The sequence below is a fragment of the Phaethon aethereus genome (assembly GCF_964289735.1).
Source record: "Phaethon aethereus genome assembly, chromosome: 1".
In the NCBI taxonomy this organism is placed as follows: Eukaryota; Metazoa; Chordata; class Aves; order Phaethontiformes; family Phaethontidae; genus Phaethon; species Phaethon aethereus.
The window spans coordinates 72,743,447-72,759,483 of record NC_138575.1 but is presented as its reverse complement, the minus strand read 5'-3'; the positions used below and the strand labels follow the sequence as shown (position 1 = coordinate 72,759,483).

The window sequence follows — 16,037 nt, the reverse complement described above, 5'->3', positions numbered from 1 at the left end:
TTTAACATTGCATATGCGTTATATAGAAATTTATTGTAGTTACTTAGATACTAATTATGTCATATGGTATATTTTAATTTGTATAAAATATTTTTATCACACAAAGTCAAATCTAAAAGTTGCATATAGAAGCAGAAGAAAATAATTTGATAATGCATTGCAGTCAATGTTGCCTGAGGTTTTTTCTATTGTTCTTGCTCTTACAATCAGATATAATAGAGTGTTTTGTGCGTATCTTTGTACCATTTCTATCTTTGTATTGACTGGCTTGATTTTTTTTTTTTTTTTTCAGAAAACAGTCGACAAGCGTAAGGCACATACGATTAACATAGAAGATTTCAGGGCAATTTATCGAACTCTTGTACACAGACCTGAATTTCATGAACTTTTCCATGCTTACTCTCCAAACAGCAAAATTCTAGCTGACACTGAGCTCATTGAATTTCTCAAGAAAGAACAATATGAAACTGAAGCTTGTGAAACAACTGCCTTAGAAATTATTTTGAAGTATGAACCCATTGAAGAAGGTATGCATAGTTGTATGCATAGAAGTATTTGATTTCTAGCTCTTATTTATTGTGCTTCTGTCAATGACTATGTTTATATTTTTGAATACTCATCTGACTATGCAAATTGAACATTTTAAAGAAAATGAACATAAGCAATTATATTATAGTTATGTACGTTGTATAATATCTTTTGTAAGCGCTTGTACAAAATGTTGATTTTTTTAAATTCAGATCTTTAAACATTGTGAATGTAGTAATACAAGGAACTCTTAATAAATCACAATAAATTTATGCAGCATATTGCTCAGTCATAGCATATGACATTACTTACCAGATCCGTCGTTCTTACTTCTTGTTGCAACAGACTGGTCCAAAACCTACATGCAGATTGCTTCAAACAAAATACAATTTTCACACAGCAGATGAACTAATATAAACTGCACTAAATCTTTTTACTGCTCACTGAAACATGTGAATGACCATTATTAGGAAGCCAGGCTGAATTTTTTTGTTTAGTTAAATTTTTTAAAATAATTTTGCTTAATTAATTAGAGGAATATAAATACTGGATTACAAAGATAAAAAATTAGAAATTATATTTTATTAGCAACTGATCTGTTCATCACAAGATATTTCTCTTAGAGGAAATCAACCATAATTAAATCAGTTAGAATGGATGAAGTAGTAATTAAAAAAAAAAACAGTATAAAAATCTGAACACTGAGGACAGCATTTTTCAAGACTAGAAAATGTCAGAATATAATTTTGTGTAATTTGGTTTAGTTTAACTACTCAATACTGTGATTCACAATCACAATAAAGTGAAAATAAGGTTAGTTAAACCCATTCCAGTTCAAAACATATTTTACAACCAAGAGTGTTTTGATCCTACTTGGGCGTCACATTAATTGTTACAGCATTGTTTATATAGTAGAGCTTTTTGCTTAAAGTTTATCTTACAAATGGAAAGACTCCATACTAGTAGAGGTTGATATAGTGCTTCCATTTTGTACTGTTTAAACCTACAATTTGTTTTAGTAGAATGCTCTCCATGAATCATAATTTTTGCACTTTGGTGTGTCTGTATTTGAGTGTCATATGGCAGAAAGTTTAAATGTAGAAGTAATCTAATAAAGAGATTTCACAGAGGAAAAATTCTAAGGATGTATCTACTGAGAAGGTTATACCTCTTTACTGAGAAAGACTGAAACCTTAGTTACACTCTGGTTTGCTCTCAGCTGGACATGATTGGTAACAACATCAGAAATACATTTAAGCAGTCTTGTGAACATGGTGGATCCTCAGCATTTTCAGCAGGCATGGAGTCTGGTTATTAATCTATCCCATTATGTGTCTACTGATGTCATTACCCATGTTATTGGGGTTAAAGCTATAATTAATTATTTATGCTCTCCCAAGCTCTCCCATTTCCATTTTTTTCTCTGATCAACTTGTAAGAGAAGATCTCTAAACATAGACTTCTACTACCACAGAATCATGGAACTGTTCAGATGGAAAGGGACCTCAGGAGGGCGGCTACTCCAGCCTTCTGCTCAAATAAAGATTATCACTGAATTCAGAATAGGTTTCTCAGGGCTTTTTTTTCAGTCAAAGCTTGAAAACCCCTAAGGACAGAGATCCACAGCCTCATTCATGTGCCCAGAAATAGCTTCCAGGAGTTCTTGCACCATGATTTTCCGAGGGATGAAAGTGAGGCTGGCCAACTTGTAGTTCCCTGAATTGAATCATGGAATCATGGAATCATGGAATCATGGAATCATAGAATCACAGAATCATAGAATCACAGAATAGTTTGGATTGTAAGGGACCTTTAAAGGGCATCTAGTCCAATCCCCATGAAATGAGCGGGGACATCTTCAACTAGATCAGGTTGCTCAGAGCCCCGTCCAACCTGACCTGGAATGTTTCCAGGGATGGGCATCTACCGCCTCTTTGGGCAACCTGTGCCAGTGTTTCACCACCATCACAGTGAAAAGTGTCTTCCTTATAGCTAGTCAAAATCTACCCTCTTTTAGTTTAAAACCATTACCCCTTGTCCTATTGCTGCAAGCCCTGCTAAAAAGTCTGTCCCCATCTTTCTTAAAAACCCCCTTTAAGTACTGGAAGGCTGCAATAAGGTGTTCCCAGAGCCTTCTCTTCTCCAGTTTGAACAACCCCAACTGCCTCAGCCTTTCCTCATAGGAGAGGTGTTCCATCCCTCTGATCATTTTTGCGGCCCTCCTCTGGACCTGCTCAAACAGATCCATGCCTTTCCTGTGCTGAGGGTTCCAAAGCTGGACACAGTACTCCAGGTGGGGTCTCAGCAGAGTGGTGTAGAAGGGCAGAATCACATCGCTCGACCTGCTGGCCGTGCTTTTTTTGATTCAGCCCAGGGTACAGTTGTCTTTCTGGGCTGCAAGTGCAGAAAGTCCTTGCCCTTTTTGAAACTGAATGCAACATTTGTTCTTCTCAAGTCATTGGGGCCTCCCCCTGATCTCTATGGCCTTTCAAAGATGGTAGAGAATGGCTTTGCAGTGATACCAGCCAACAGTTGTTAACACCCTCAGATGCACCTCATTTGGTCCCATGGACTTTTATGTTTTGAGTTCTCTCCAGTAATCTCTATTTTATTTTAATCTCTATCTGATGGTACTTTCTTTTTTTCTTGAACCCTGCCTGTAGACACAAAGCCTACACCTTCTTGATAAAGACTGGGAAAAAGACAGCACTGAGTACTTTAGCATTATCTGTGTTTACTGTCATTAAACCACCTGCCCTTGTTCAACAGCAAGCCCACTTACCCTTTTTTAAAACATAGCCGATGCAGCAGTAAAAGTGCTCCATTGCTACTGATGTCCCTTGCCAGTTTCAATTCTGGTTAAGCTTTGGCTTTCCAAACACCACTGCATCCTGCCTGAGCAGTGTTTTGATATTCCTCCCTGCAGCCTCCCACGCTTTGACTAGCAGTTTTATAGTTTCCTTTTTATGTTATTTCACTTTTACTCTCTCAGTGAATCTGTGACATTGTTCTTGTTGCAGTAGAAAGAAGCTATCTAAACATCTATCACTGGTAATTCAGCCCAGAATCTAGAGATCAATCTGGGTTCTTCCATATTTCAGGAATACTTTGCAAACAAAATATTTTTCTAACAAATAAGTTCTTCCTATTGAGTCAGGCATACCTACAGAGCTCATAATTTCTTCTTTGTTTATCTACCATGGAAGGGTTTCTGTGTTGTTGCCGTTGTTATTTTAAGGAAAAGCGCCAGTTATATTTTGATGAATGTTAAAAGTCATCAAAATAATATTCTGAAACCATTATGCAAAAACCTTATTCATTTATTACTTTAAAAGCCTTGTCTTACTTTTTATATATTTATTGGGTTTTTTTCCTTTCTGTGTTTTAATTTCTTTGTTTTCATGGTGCTTTCCTTTCTCCGTTCCCTTCTTTCCTGTCATTTATTTATCTTTTTCCCTTGTCGTTCTATATATTCTATTGTTCAACAATAAATGAGTTCATTGTTGGTCTTTAAAAAACATTTTAACTTTATTTTTCTTAGGGTTCTTATCTGCCATTTTGCTTGCCTGCTTATTATGCTGTCTTCTCTCGAGTCATTTAGTGACAATGCACAATGCCCCCCAACCCAAAAATTTATATGTCCCCTTGACTTACTTGCAGAAGCAGCACTATGTAGGATCTTCATAGATGCCTTGATCACCCCTCTGGAATCATGAGAATCTAAGTGGAGGTTTGTTAATTTTGTACTATGCATATTCTTCAGCTATTGAAGGCTGCTTCAAGAACATTTCTGCTGAAATCCACTGAACATAACTTGAGGCAAAATTTGCAGCTAAGCTAAGAAGGGGAAATGACTGTTAACTGCATTTTATTGCAAGCTGTTACGTTGTTCAGTGGACTCTCAGATGTTTAACTTTGTTAGTTTCCTTTGGTTCCCAGTCTTTGATAAGGGGTGGAATTGATAACTGGTTAAGTAAAATAAACCCAACAAGGAGAAAATCTTCCTTTTGGGATAATAACCCTGGAATATCTATGCTGATCATTCCCACTGTGCTGGAAAGAAGAAACTGGATGCATATTTCAAGAAGAAACCGAACATGTTTGGTCTTTCATTAAGAGTCACTCACTTCCAGTAATAGCTACAAAACCTTTCATTCCTTATGCCATTACTTTCTGAGGTTGCCTTTCAAAGTTAGAATGTATTTCATTGAATATATTCTACTCTTTCTGAGAACTAATGTGTTTTCTAATTATATAATACGTTACCAATTTAAAAGTTTCTTTTATTTTATCTGTTTTGATGGGAAAGTTAATAGCTATAAAGTGGTTAAAAACTGAAGACTCTTTAGTCAGTTAGAAAATACATTTGTAAATATCAACTAAAGTTTCTACAGTTTAAGTTTAATGTCTAGTTTAAATTTCAGATGCTGAGCCAAATTCTTGTTTGTCTCTTCATTTGTGATAAAATTGGTTGTCTTTTAATTGGAAATAATAGCTGTATTATTCATGCTCCTTTGAGTGAACTAATACTCCCACTCAAACATATTTACTGGAAAGTTCCAGATATGATTGACATGATAGTTGATTCATATGGTGTTGTGATAGACCATTTTGTGTAACTGTCATTCTGAATTTGGTATAGAATATTCTTCATCAGGATGATCTGTTGGACTCATCTGCCATCCTTATCCTGTATATTGCAGAAAGGGAAAGGGGCAGATTTTGACACTTGATTGACTGGTTTGCTAATAATAACAACCATTATCTGATAAATGTGATGACACTAGTACATCAAGATAGAGATGAAAACAGTGACTAGATTTTAGATACAACATTGGTAAGTCCATCTATAACATTTAGTGCATCCCTAACATTTGTGTGCAGGGAGAGAGGACTTTTCAATGTTATTGAGCCTGATAACTCTGAATTAACTCTCAGAGGGTATTGTAGTTAGTTCAGAAACAGTATAGTATATATTACTCTTTCATTTTTATTGTACAATTTAAATTCCTAATGGCAAAATGCTGCATTAACAGATTTTGTGTGTGTGTGCACTAAATACATTTTTGGCTGAAGGAACCATTTTATTGAATTGACCATAAAACTGGTGAATATGTGATTCACACCTGACAGCTGTGTCTTACTAACATCCAAATATCAGTTTTGTCCTACACAAAGATTCGGTTATCTCTCCATTTTATTAATAATTTTGAATAGATATCTTGAATCATTGAATGAGATTAAAGGAAACATGCCAACCAATTGCACTTCATTTTTTTTAAGCTTGGCATATATTTATTTTTTAAAAAACATCACTGTTCATTATTCAGTATTTGCATGGATAGGGTTAGAGGCAGAGTGAGGATAAGAAGGTGCATCTCACTTTTATTTACAGTGCACTACCATTCAAAAACTCTGCTCCTGTCTCTGTGTTTTCCTGCTAGGCCCTACAAAAACAGGTCAAAAATACAATCCTGTCTTGAAAAACTTGCTTAATTTGTATGTAACAATATAAGCTTGGTCCATCTGTCAGGTAAAGAATTTGACTAATCCAGAATGTATTTGTGAATCAAAAAAATATTTTCAGTGTATTCCTAGGAGATACATGCTTTTAACCTTGATTTTTTTTGTGTGTGCATGTGTGTCTAAGAGAAAGCGAGCAAGAGGGAGAGCATGCATTTGCAGGAAAGAACTTTTCATCCCATTGACCAATGTAAATCAAGTTTAACAGAGTCGAGACCTCAGTCAAATTCCTACAGATTTCATTAAAAAATTGCATGAAATAAGAAACATGACTTAAAACTCTCAACTAAGACAATGGCTGAAGCTGGATTTGTGAGACACAAAAATTCCAGTATGTGACAGAATGTGTAAATATCTAGTTTTAGGAAAGGCTTTCACCAGAAGAAGACAATCGATTATAAATTGAAATTTATAAGCCAATGTAATGCAATGGCCTGTGATAAACTGTATAAAAATAAAAACATTTTCAGGCCATTGATTATAGACATGAGCTGGGTATTTTACTGAAGTCAAAGACCTTATATGTTGGCTAACAAAGTAACACAAGTTTACTTTATAATATTTTCACTTTTAGGGGATTATAGTCATGAGCATATTTATACAAACGTAAGTTCTCTGCTTGAGAAGACTGTAACGATCTTTTATCAATGATGAGAGAAGCATCAAAAGTCAGAAAAGCATCAAAAACAATTCCAAAAATAAGCAGAACTTTGGAATGTCAAAATTTTTCACTAGTTTAAAAGATAAATGTTAAAAAATTCATGTAAGAATTCTTAGTAAATAAAAAAAAAGGGGAGGGGTACTGGCCTAACTTGTAATTACACAGAGATATACATAAAGCATGAAAAATAAATTAATCAATCAATAAATTAACTTTTTTTAAAGATCCAGAAAGTAGAAACATAACCCTATTGCTACAAGTATTACACAATATAGCATGTGCTTGTGGATAAATCAAAAAAGTTAAGATACTAAATAAGATACAATATCAAGAATCATAAGGGTAACAATAAGTCATTCGGCAAATATGTTAGTTAAAAGAAAGACCAAGGAAATTCTTGATCCACTACCTAAATACAATTGGGTGGCTAACATTATTAATAGGAACAGAGTAAGTTCTCATTCAAAAATATAGAAAAAATGGTGGGACATGCTTAAATGACTTAATCAGATTAGTGAAGACAGGTTGACAAAGCCTATGTTTTAGAAAATTGACTGTAAGAAGCTTGGCTAATACAGGTTACCTTTGAAAACACATGGAGAATGGATGATGAATTGAAAGACTTGGAAAGATGAAATGTAGTATCTATTTTAGAAAGGGAACATCCAAGGAACTAGACACCAGTCAGTTACCAGAGAAATGTGGAACAAATAATGAGTATGGAATCACCTCTAAGATGGTAAGGATGAGTAACAGTTTGCCAGGACATTTCATGAAGAAATTGTATCCAGTTTTCTTCTATAAGAGTGTAACAGCACTGGTGGATAGAAGAAAAATACTTTTTAACAGTCTTGCATTCTAAAAAACAAGTTGAGGAAGCAGGCAAAATAACTACATGGTACATAAGCAACTCATTAGAAAATTACTCTGAGAAGTTAATTGTCAATGACTTAGAGTCAAAATTAAAGACTACATCAATCTACAGTTGGACTAAGCATTGTGTTGGGATCCAGACTTCAATTATATCATTGATAAACTGGATGATGGAATAAAAATTAATTTTGTTAAATCTAGATTTGACACCAGAACTTCACGAATAAAAGGGAACAAGAATAGAAGTCAAAGTGATTTTGGCAAATTGATAATATAGAAAAGTAGGATGGTGTTCAATAAGGAGGAGCACTAAGTTCCATTTAGGGCATCAAACGTCATGAAGGAAGTTTACCAGATGGAAAGAGTTGTAGAACAACAAAAATTATCAGAAGTCTAAGAAAACCTAACCTAAAGAGAAAGATGCAGTGAATTGGATTTGTTTCTTCTGGGAAGCAGTGGAATGACAGGAAGTGTAATAGCAGTTTTCATATGTGTATAAGACTGTTAAAAAAAAGGAGAGGAATAGTATAAAAGAGAAAAAATATTTTGGAAAGCAAGGAAGCTTCAGGGTAAACATTTGTTGTGGTTTAGCCCCATGTGATTTAGACAAACCACAACAACATTACAGAAAACTTTCAAATGATAAGGTTACTTAGGTGCTGAAATGGGATTACTGGGATGTCTGTGGATTCTTCATCAATGGAAGTCTAAGAATAGCTTTGGCAGACTTCTGGTAGGAATAACAGTTGTATGGTTAAGGACAACAGTGTATGTATGTATGATGTCTGGAGGGCCTTGATCCTAATTTTCTATTTCTGTTTAGCATTTTCAAACATTGTGTTTTCTAGTTCAAAAAACTGTGTAATTTAAAAATAATTATTTTCTTTGTGTTACCATCATCAGAATGATTTCCATATAGTCTCATTCAGATAGAAAACTTTCAGTCTGTACACATTCTGAAGATTAACGATTGCAATTCTAACCCGTAAATTGTGATTCTTATAGCTGTATTGAGAATTAACAGGACAGATAAGTGTTTTGGGTTTTGGTTTTTGAGGTTCTTTTAGGACAAAAGTTTGTATAAATTGTTCTCTTTAAGTTATCATTAGCAGAAAGTAATCTCGGATTACTTACTGCTTAATTATCAGTAGCCTACTATGGTGACAATAAGGTTATTTTAGAACCAGAACTGGGCAAAATCCCTAACTAATTCAATCTAGGTTATGTTTTGAAGCAAATATATAATTTGCAAAATTATTATATTTGAAGCATGACATGGGAGCAGCTTGGCAGTATAATGGATCTGTTTGTCATTAAATCAGTTAAAAACAAAACAAATGGGATGACTATCACTGGTATGGAGGCAATTAACGCATTTTGTTATAGATGCAGTAATATAAGAAACTTGTTTTGCAATTCATCTTTGTGGGCAATCATTTATTTTGTTAAGATGCTATTTTTATTTCAATTACTTCTAATTTAAACATTATTTCATCAATATTTATTTGGAATTTTCCACCACTGAGGAAGATACTTGGTGCTAGGAATCACAGTTTCTGCAAGATTATTTTGACAGTCTCCAACTGACATGTTGGAGAACAATTCCTGTTCTTTCTACAGAGAAAAGAAGATTCTCTTTGTATATTGACCGGCATGTTACTTTCCAAAACTAAAAAAACCCAAATAATTTCCTTCATATTTAATTAGGACTACTGCAAACTCTTCTTACAGGTGTCCATAGAATAAAAATGGCAGAACATATTTATTTCCTCACATAATTTTGAACCAAAACAATTGCACAAAGCTCCAGAATTGCACACATCTGAAGTTTGTCTTTGTATTGTTTGTTAGGAATTTTAAAATTGTAGGAAAGTGTTATGCTACATAACCTTTAGCAATGTTCAGAATCGGCTATTAAAATTATGGACAATATACAGATATAACCATCGGTTTATCTTCACACCAGAAATTCTTTGCTTTCTTTTTTGTTCAGTGAGGAAAAGAAGGCAGATGTCATTTGAAGGATTTGTAAGGTACATGAGCTCAGAAGACTGTTCAATATTTAAAAACGATCACAGGACCATCTACCAAGATATGAACCACCCATTATGTGACTATTTTATTTCATCTTCTCACAACACCTACTTGATATCTGACCAACTAATAGGACCCAGTCATTTATGGGGATATACCAGGTATTTAGCTATTGGGTTTTTTTGTATTTTAAACACTCTTTGGCTTTTTTAAAATGAATACTAATTCACCTATAATTCTGCTTGGCAATGAGGAACAAAGCCATCACAGATACAAACAGAAAACGTTAGAGTGGTATTTTAGTTTGTGTGTACACTTTTCAATATATTTGCCAAACCATGTGTTCATAGTCTGGAAACAATCTATTTTTTCACTTACTTCTCAAAAAATCTACCTCACAGCAAATGAAATCTATAGTATGCTGCACAGTATATGATTAAATCAGTTTTTAATCTCAAGATGTAAAAATAAATAACTCCCTGAAATAACTGTAGAATTCCTGGGCAAGCTCTTACCTGATCAATATACAGGCCATGAGGGCACAGTATGGTGGAGTATGTCAAGTTTATCAGTGATCAGTGTATGTTGCAATGCGGTCAGTTTAGAAACAACAACAACAGCAACAAATGGGTGCATTGTAATAGCCAGGAGGGAGAAGAAACTTTGTCATTGAATGTGCAGCATTTGACTCCAAGAGGAGAGGGAAACCAGGATGCCTTATTGCCCAAACACATTTAGAAGAAACGATCAAGAATGGAGAAAATGGGTTATCTAATAAAGGCAATACAGAGGGTGTACAAAAAGTATGAAGAATTTGGGAGACAGATGTCCAGCATTCCTATTACTTTGTGCTACTTTAGTGAAGTGAAAGTAGTTGGAACTATCATCTATCTGCAATTTTTTGTTTTGGTTGTTCTCTGGATATTCTATAATGGTTTGCAACGATCAGAAACACTAGCGAATTTATTTCTAACAGTATTTAAAATCATATGACATTAATATTGCGTCACCTAAAGTAATTGCGAAGAGGGTATAATACCCCCTCTCTTCCTCTTTGTCTACTATTTGTGTAAGGAAAATATAAAATGCTAAAATAAGATAGAAGCATCTTTGAGATACTGCTAGCATGTAAAAGATGGGTAATTAGGTAAAAGAGTCTACAAGAAATGTTTAAATTGGTAACAAGACAAATATTAGAAATTTAAAACCTTTAAGGGATGCCATTAATATAATAAAAATTGGAGTAAATTAAAGACATCCGAGAAACGTTAGTACTCTCTCTAAGAAATAAAGTGGGGGGAGTACAATTGAGTTATGTAAAAACCAAGCACAACCTGATTCTGTAAGTGCGATGCTGTTATTTTTAATTATGATTCTCAAACTTGCAGACAAATCCTGAAATAGTAATAAAGAAGGCCCTTTCAAACATTTCTTCTTCTGTTTTAAGCAACAGTTTGTCATCATTCCAAAATTCTTTTATTTAAATCTTTGACCCTTGGTTTTAGTTTCTTCATGAAAGTTATTTAGATAATTGACCTTACTACTTAGTGCTTTGATAAAGTTTATTACCTAACATGACTAAGATAAATAACAAAAAATATAGCTCTGTCTTGTATCAGTACAATTCTATAGGATTTATTTTCTTTTGTGACAAAGAAGTAGGGGTTCTTGTAATTATTCAGTGTGCTTATAATCAGAAATACAGCAACTTGTATAAGAAAGTGTGGTATCTTCCTTTTGACTGTAAAATTGTTTCTTCTGTTCTTTTGAAGTGCTCTCTTAAAAGGATGTCGTTGCCTGGAAATTGACTGCTGGGATGGCTCAAACAATGAACCTGTTGTGTACCATGGTCACACTTTAACAAGCAAAATTCCATTTCATTCTGTAATTCAAGTGGTAGACAAGTATGCATTTGTGGTATGTATATATATATTTTTTGGTTAAAATGTGATGGTGGCTTTAAGAAAGCCCAGGGACATGGTTGTTGTCAGATTCTCTAGGGTAAAAAAATATGAAACAGCGACAATGCTTGTGGCAGTGGGCATTGTTGAAATAAATTATGGAAAAATCATGCTATCTGTTCTTAATATCTTTTAAAATTTTATTTAAGGAATGATAAATATATTTTGCTGATAATGATTATAAACCAAACTTGGTGCAAGGAATTCGGCAGATCTTACTTGACTTGTTAGGTGGAATTCTCACCTGAGGTCATTTAAGCAAGGACTGAATATGAGTGAACTACTTGAGAATCAGTCTGATGTTTTACTCCTTCTTTATACCTTTTCAATTTTTGACTTCACTTATTTTTCTGTTGTCAGTCTGTCTTATAGGAGCTTGAATTTATGAAGTAGAGAAAAATCTTGGATTATAGCTGAGTTTGAGACTTACTCTGTTTTCCATTTCCTCTCTTTTTATCTTGAATTCAAGGCCTGATAAAGCTTGCCATCTATTGCTGTCTTTTCGTCAGATGACTCGTTAGGGTGATGTCCCTTCTGCCCATCTCTGGCAAAGCAGCGAAAGCTGGAGAGCTTTTGGCACTGTCTCAGTCTTTTGTATAGGTTTCTGGCAAAACTCCTGCTCAAATGAAGTCCTGAATGACTATTAAGATAACTCTTGTAATTCAGGCCAGCATTATGTATGTGAATATATACACCTATGATCACACATTTATATCTACTTTTATACATACATATTTATAGCCTTTTCAGAGTTAAGCAAAGCTATTCTTTTTTCTGTTCAGATTTCTATATAAAATTTAATTACTCTCTGACTTTGAAAGATAGCGAAAACAAAAGTATGGTTTTATTTCACTGTTATTCATAAGCCAATAGATATAACTCACCTGTTTTTGCTAATACAGAACATATTGTACATAACTATAATACAAACTATAATACAAAGAGAAATTCTGCTTTTTGCTTCCAGGTTGCACTCTGCTCTGTGCAATAATGAATCAGCCTGATTTTGGGCTGATTTAACACTTATTTTCTCTCTACTTTCTTTACATCCAACTTTAATCAGTATGTTAAATGCCTATGATAAATTATTTTCTATAGATTATTGGACAAATACACTTCAATATGTGCTTTCTAAAGATCAGCACAAATATTACCTGGTTTCTCTAATGTACTATTCTGTCCTTAATAGATCTTCTTTTGATTTCCCTAGTTGGGTTTTTTTTTTTTTCATCTTTGTCTAGTCCTGGTTTAACCCCCCTTAACTTCCTAAGGATACATTTTTTTCTCTTCTTCAATTGTGCTTTCTCTTTTCTGTAAATATTGTGAGCTTTTTTATTGTGTTACTAAACTGAAACAACTGACCTATATTCTGAAAGTTTTGAAAATAAAGGAAAATACAGATTACCAAGGGGACTTTTATAAGATATTTTGGGAAATCAAGTAGTCCTCTTTATATTTATTAATAATAAAAGCCTTTAAATTATATTTCCAGGCATCTGACTATCCAATTGTACTGTCTTTGGAGAACCACTGCAGCCCTAAGCAACAGGAAGTAATGGCAGATTATTTAGAAAGTATTCTAGGTGACAAACTTCTTACTTCAACAATGGGTGATACAGTGGTGACTCAACTACCTTCTCCTGAGGTAATAACACTGCATTTTTTTCTGTGAAATATAGGGGAAAAAAAACTGGTTGTGGTGGGTTATTTAATCTTCTGAAACTGAATTTATGAAACTGCTCATCTGGTATCTGAGACAGACTTCAAGTGGTAACAAAAAATAATTAAACAACACAAAAAACCCACATAATAAATAAAGAAAACAGAAAAATCAAAAATGAATCATGTGGATTGATATGGAAGTTTTTGTTTAAAGGAAAACAGTTTTAAGTACAATGCTGAAGCATGTTTTTGTTGAAAGCTAACATTCTAACATTTTTGCAAATCCTTAGATCTTGCACTCCACATAAATCTAACTTCTGGTGCTTTGGATACATTAAAAGTTTTATTTTATTTTATATACAAATACAGTTAAGTAAAGTTTGTGAGTTGCAGATTATTTTCTATGGGATCATGGCAGCTGTAGCAATGTGCCTTGTTACTTTGAACCATACTTACTACCACTGAATAAAATTACATATCAAAAACTGAGTAGCAACACTGAAATGGTTCTTATTTTTTTAGAGTAAACTATTATTTAATATAAATGAAGTCATCATACTGTGGTTCATCTACAGTAGTCCTATGTTGGAGAAATGGTAGTCTGAAAATAGAAAAGAGCATATGGCTTTAAAGAGGGCAGATTTATACACAGGGAATGACTTGCCAAAGATTGTAGAAGTACTACTGAATCTGAACTCTGAATCTGAGAGCTATGCAAACACCTGGTTAATTTTAAATTTGGAAATTTCAAGTTACTGAAACATTGTGTTATAATGAACAACTTCCAAGTTTTTTTTCCCCTCCCCTCCCTCCCCTCCTCTCCTCTTTCCTTCATTTGAGGAAACAAAGTATAAATTTTTAAACTACATTATGCTTTCAACCAAAATTAAAAAATCTTCACTTTAAACATTTTAGTGTATTTGTTTTTAGCTAATTTATATTTTGTTCCTTAGATTGGAAGAATTTCATGAAATTTAAACATGTTTTTGAAATGGAAGCCTGAATCTATATTTTTTGTCAGTAACAATGTTGATGGAACTATTTTGTCAAGATCTGTTACTGCAAAAACATTCTCTTTTTCTCAGTTTGTTTCTCCCTAAGGCAGTGTTTCTCAGCTGGTGGCTTGAGACCCCTGGGATATGAAGTTAGAACAGGCAATTAGATGGGTGTTGAAAATTTTATTGCAAACTAAAACAAATAAATTCCCATTGTTCCAGTCTTTGCACATAATTTTCTTTCAAGGACAAAAGATTATTTTTTTAATCTCTTGTAACACAAATACATGCATACATACAAAATAGTTATTTAGGCTTGTCACTGTTATCGGTGATACATCACATATACTTTATATCCTTTTTTTTTTACAGTAAATGAAAAAAAACAATGCAAATGAAAATATGGGGAGGAAACACAAAAAAAAGAAAAAGAAAAAAGTGTTTTCTGTCTGTCAAAAAGAAAAACAACACACACAGAGATGTATTTTTGTAAAGGATTTGTCATGGAAAAAACATTTTTGAAGGGTGTGTCCAAAAGACTTGTTAAAGTATTACCATACTGTTATATTTTCATAGCAATTTTGTCATAAACATATTTAATATATCTTAATAAATTTCAAAGTAAGCCAATATATTTTTTAGATTGTAGCATTATATTTTTTGTATCATACTGTCCAATATCACCTTGCAACCTTCTAAATTGTTCTGTAAATTAGAAAAAAGTATAAACTGTATTAAACTTGATGGTTTTAAAGCTTCTCAAATCATAGTTGCATTCTGTCTAACATATGTCCAAGGATCATACATCCTCTGTAGCCAAGTGTACTGCATCTGAATCATGGAGTCACTGAATCACATACTTTAAAACATTACTTTCTATGAGGTTATGTCCTTTACCATACGTTTACTGTCATATAGGGAATTCATACTTCATATTTGCATAGCTTTGAGTTTTCATAAGTCCGCTTTGTAGAATTTTTGCCTGAAAATGCATTGCTGGGTTCCATACTTATTCCTCATTTGAATGTATGCTTTTCAGGGGAGATTCATTCTGTTGAATTTTTAATCTTTTAAAGTTATGTGAGATGTATTCCACATCTATGTAAGATGTAAGAGTTACCTAAGTAGTACCATTGTCCTCAGCTGATTTACAAAAATCTGAATTTAATAAACCATTATGTTGAGAATGAATAAGGATTAGGATCATCTCCATTTCTCTTAGCTGCTCTGATCAAGCACGTAAGAAAAACTTTTAGAATTTTATTTTGCAATGGAAATATGTAGATATGACTGAATTTGCAAATAGAGTAGTAAGGTTGACTTTTGGTTAGCATCTTTTTGAAGAACCACTTCTGGTCCATGTTCAAAAGGAGTTTAGTGGCATCACATCCTTAAAGCTTGGGACCTTGTGCGTATTCAAGACCTGGGTAAATTCATTATCATTTGAGTAAGACAGATGCTGAATTTAATCTTAAGCCTGCTTTACTTATGCAGTGCAAAATAGATGTTACACAACCATGAATGATGAATTAAAAATGCTGTTTGTGAGAAGGATTCTCAGTTAGTGTAAAAAAAAATAATTGTCACCTATATCATTTACTGTTCCACTTTTTTCAAGATGGAGCACTAGCAACAATAGGGGAGAAGCTATTGTATCTGCTATGGTTCTATAGGAACCCAACAGATAAAACCATCCCAGGAAGGAAATGGTATCAGTAGTGTTAATACCAGTAACAGAGTAAAGGCATTGTTCTTTAAACATGACAGTCTTCTGATTTCAAATATAAGTCTAATAAATTA

The 16,037-nt window shown here is 33.5% G+C and overlaps 1 protein-coding gene across 1 annotated transcript in view; it reads left to right on the top strand.

Moving 5' to 3' along the window:
- Positions 1-16,037, top strand: part of PLCZ1 (phospholipase C zeta 1) — a gene marked incomplete at both ends in the record, with an annotated part of 53,585 nt that overhangs the window by 4,303 nt on the left and 33,245 nt on the right. The window contains 4 exons of the mRNA XM_081998909.1: positions 293-527; positions 9,579-9,780; positions 11,392-11,536; positions 13,073-13,225. Coding sequence (XP_081855035.1) covers positions 293-527; positions 9,579-9,780; positions 11,392-11,536; positions 13,073-13,225 — 735 coding nt within the window. The remainder of the gene's footprint in view (positions 1-292; positions 528-9,578; positions 9,781-11,391; positions 11,537-13,072; positions 13,226-16,037) is intronic.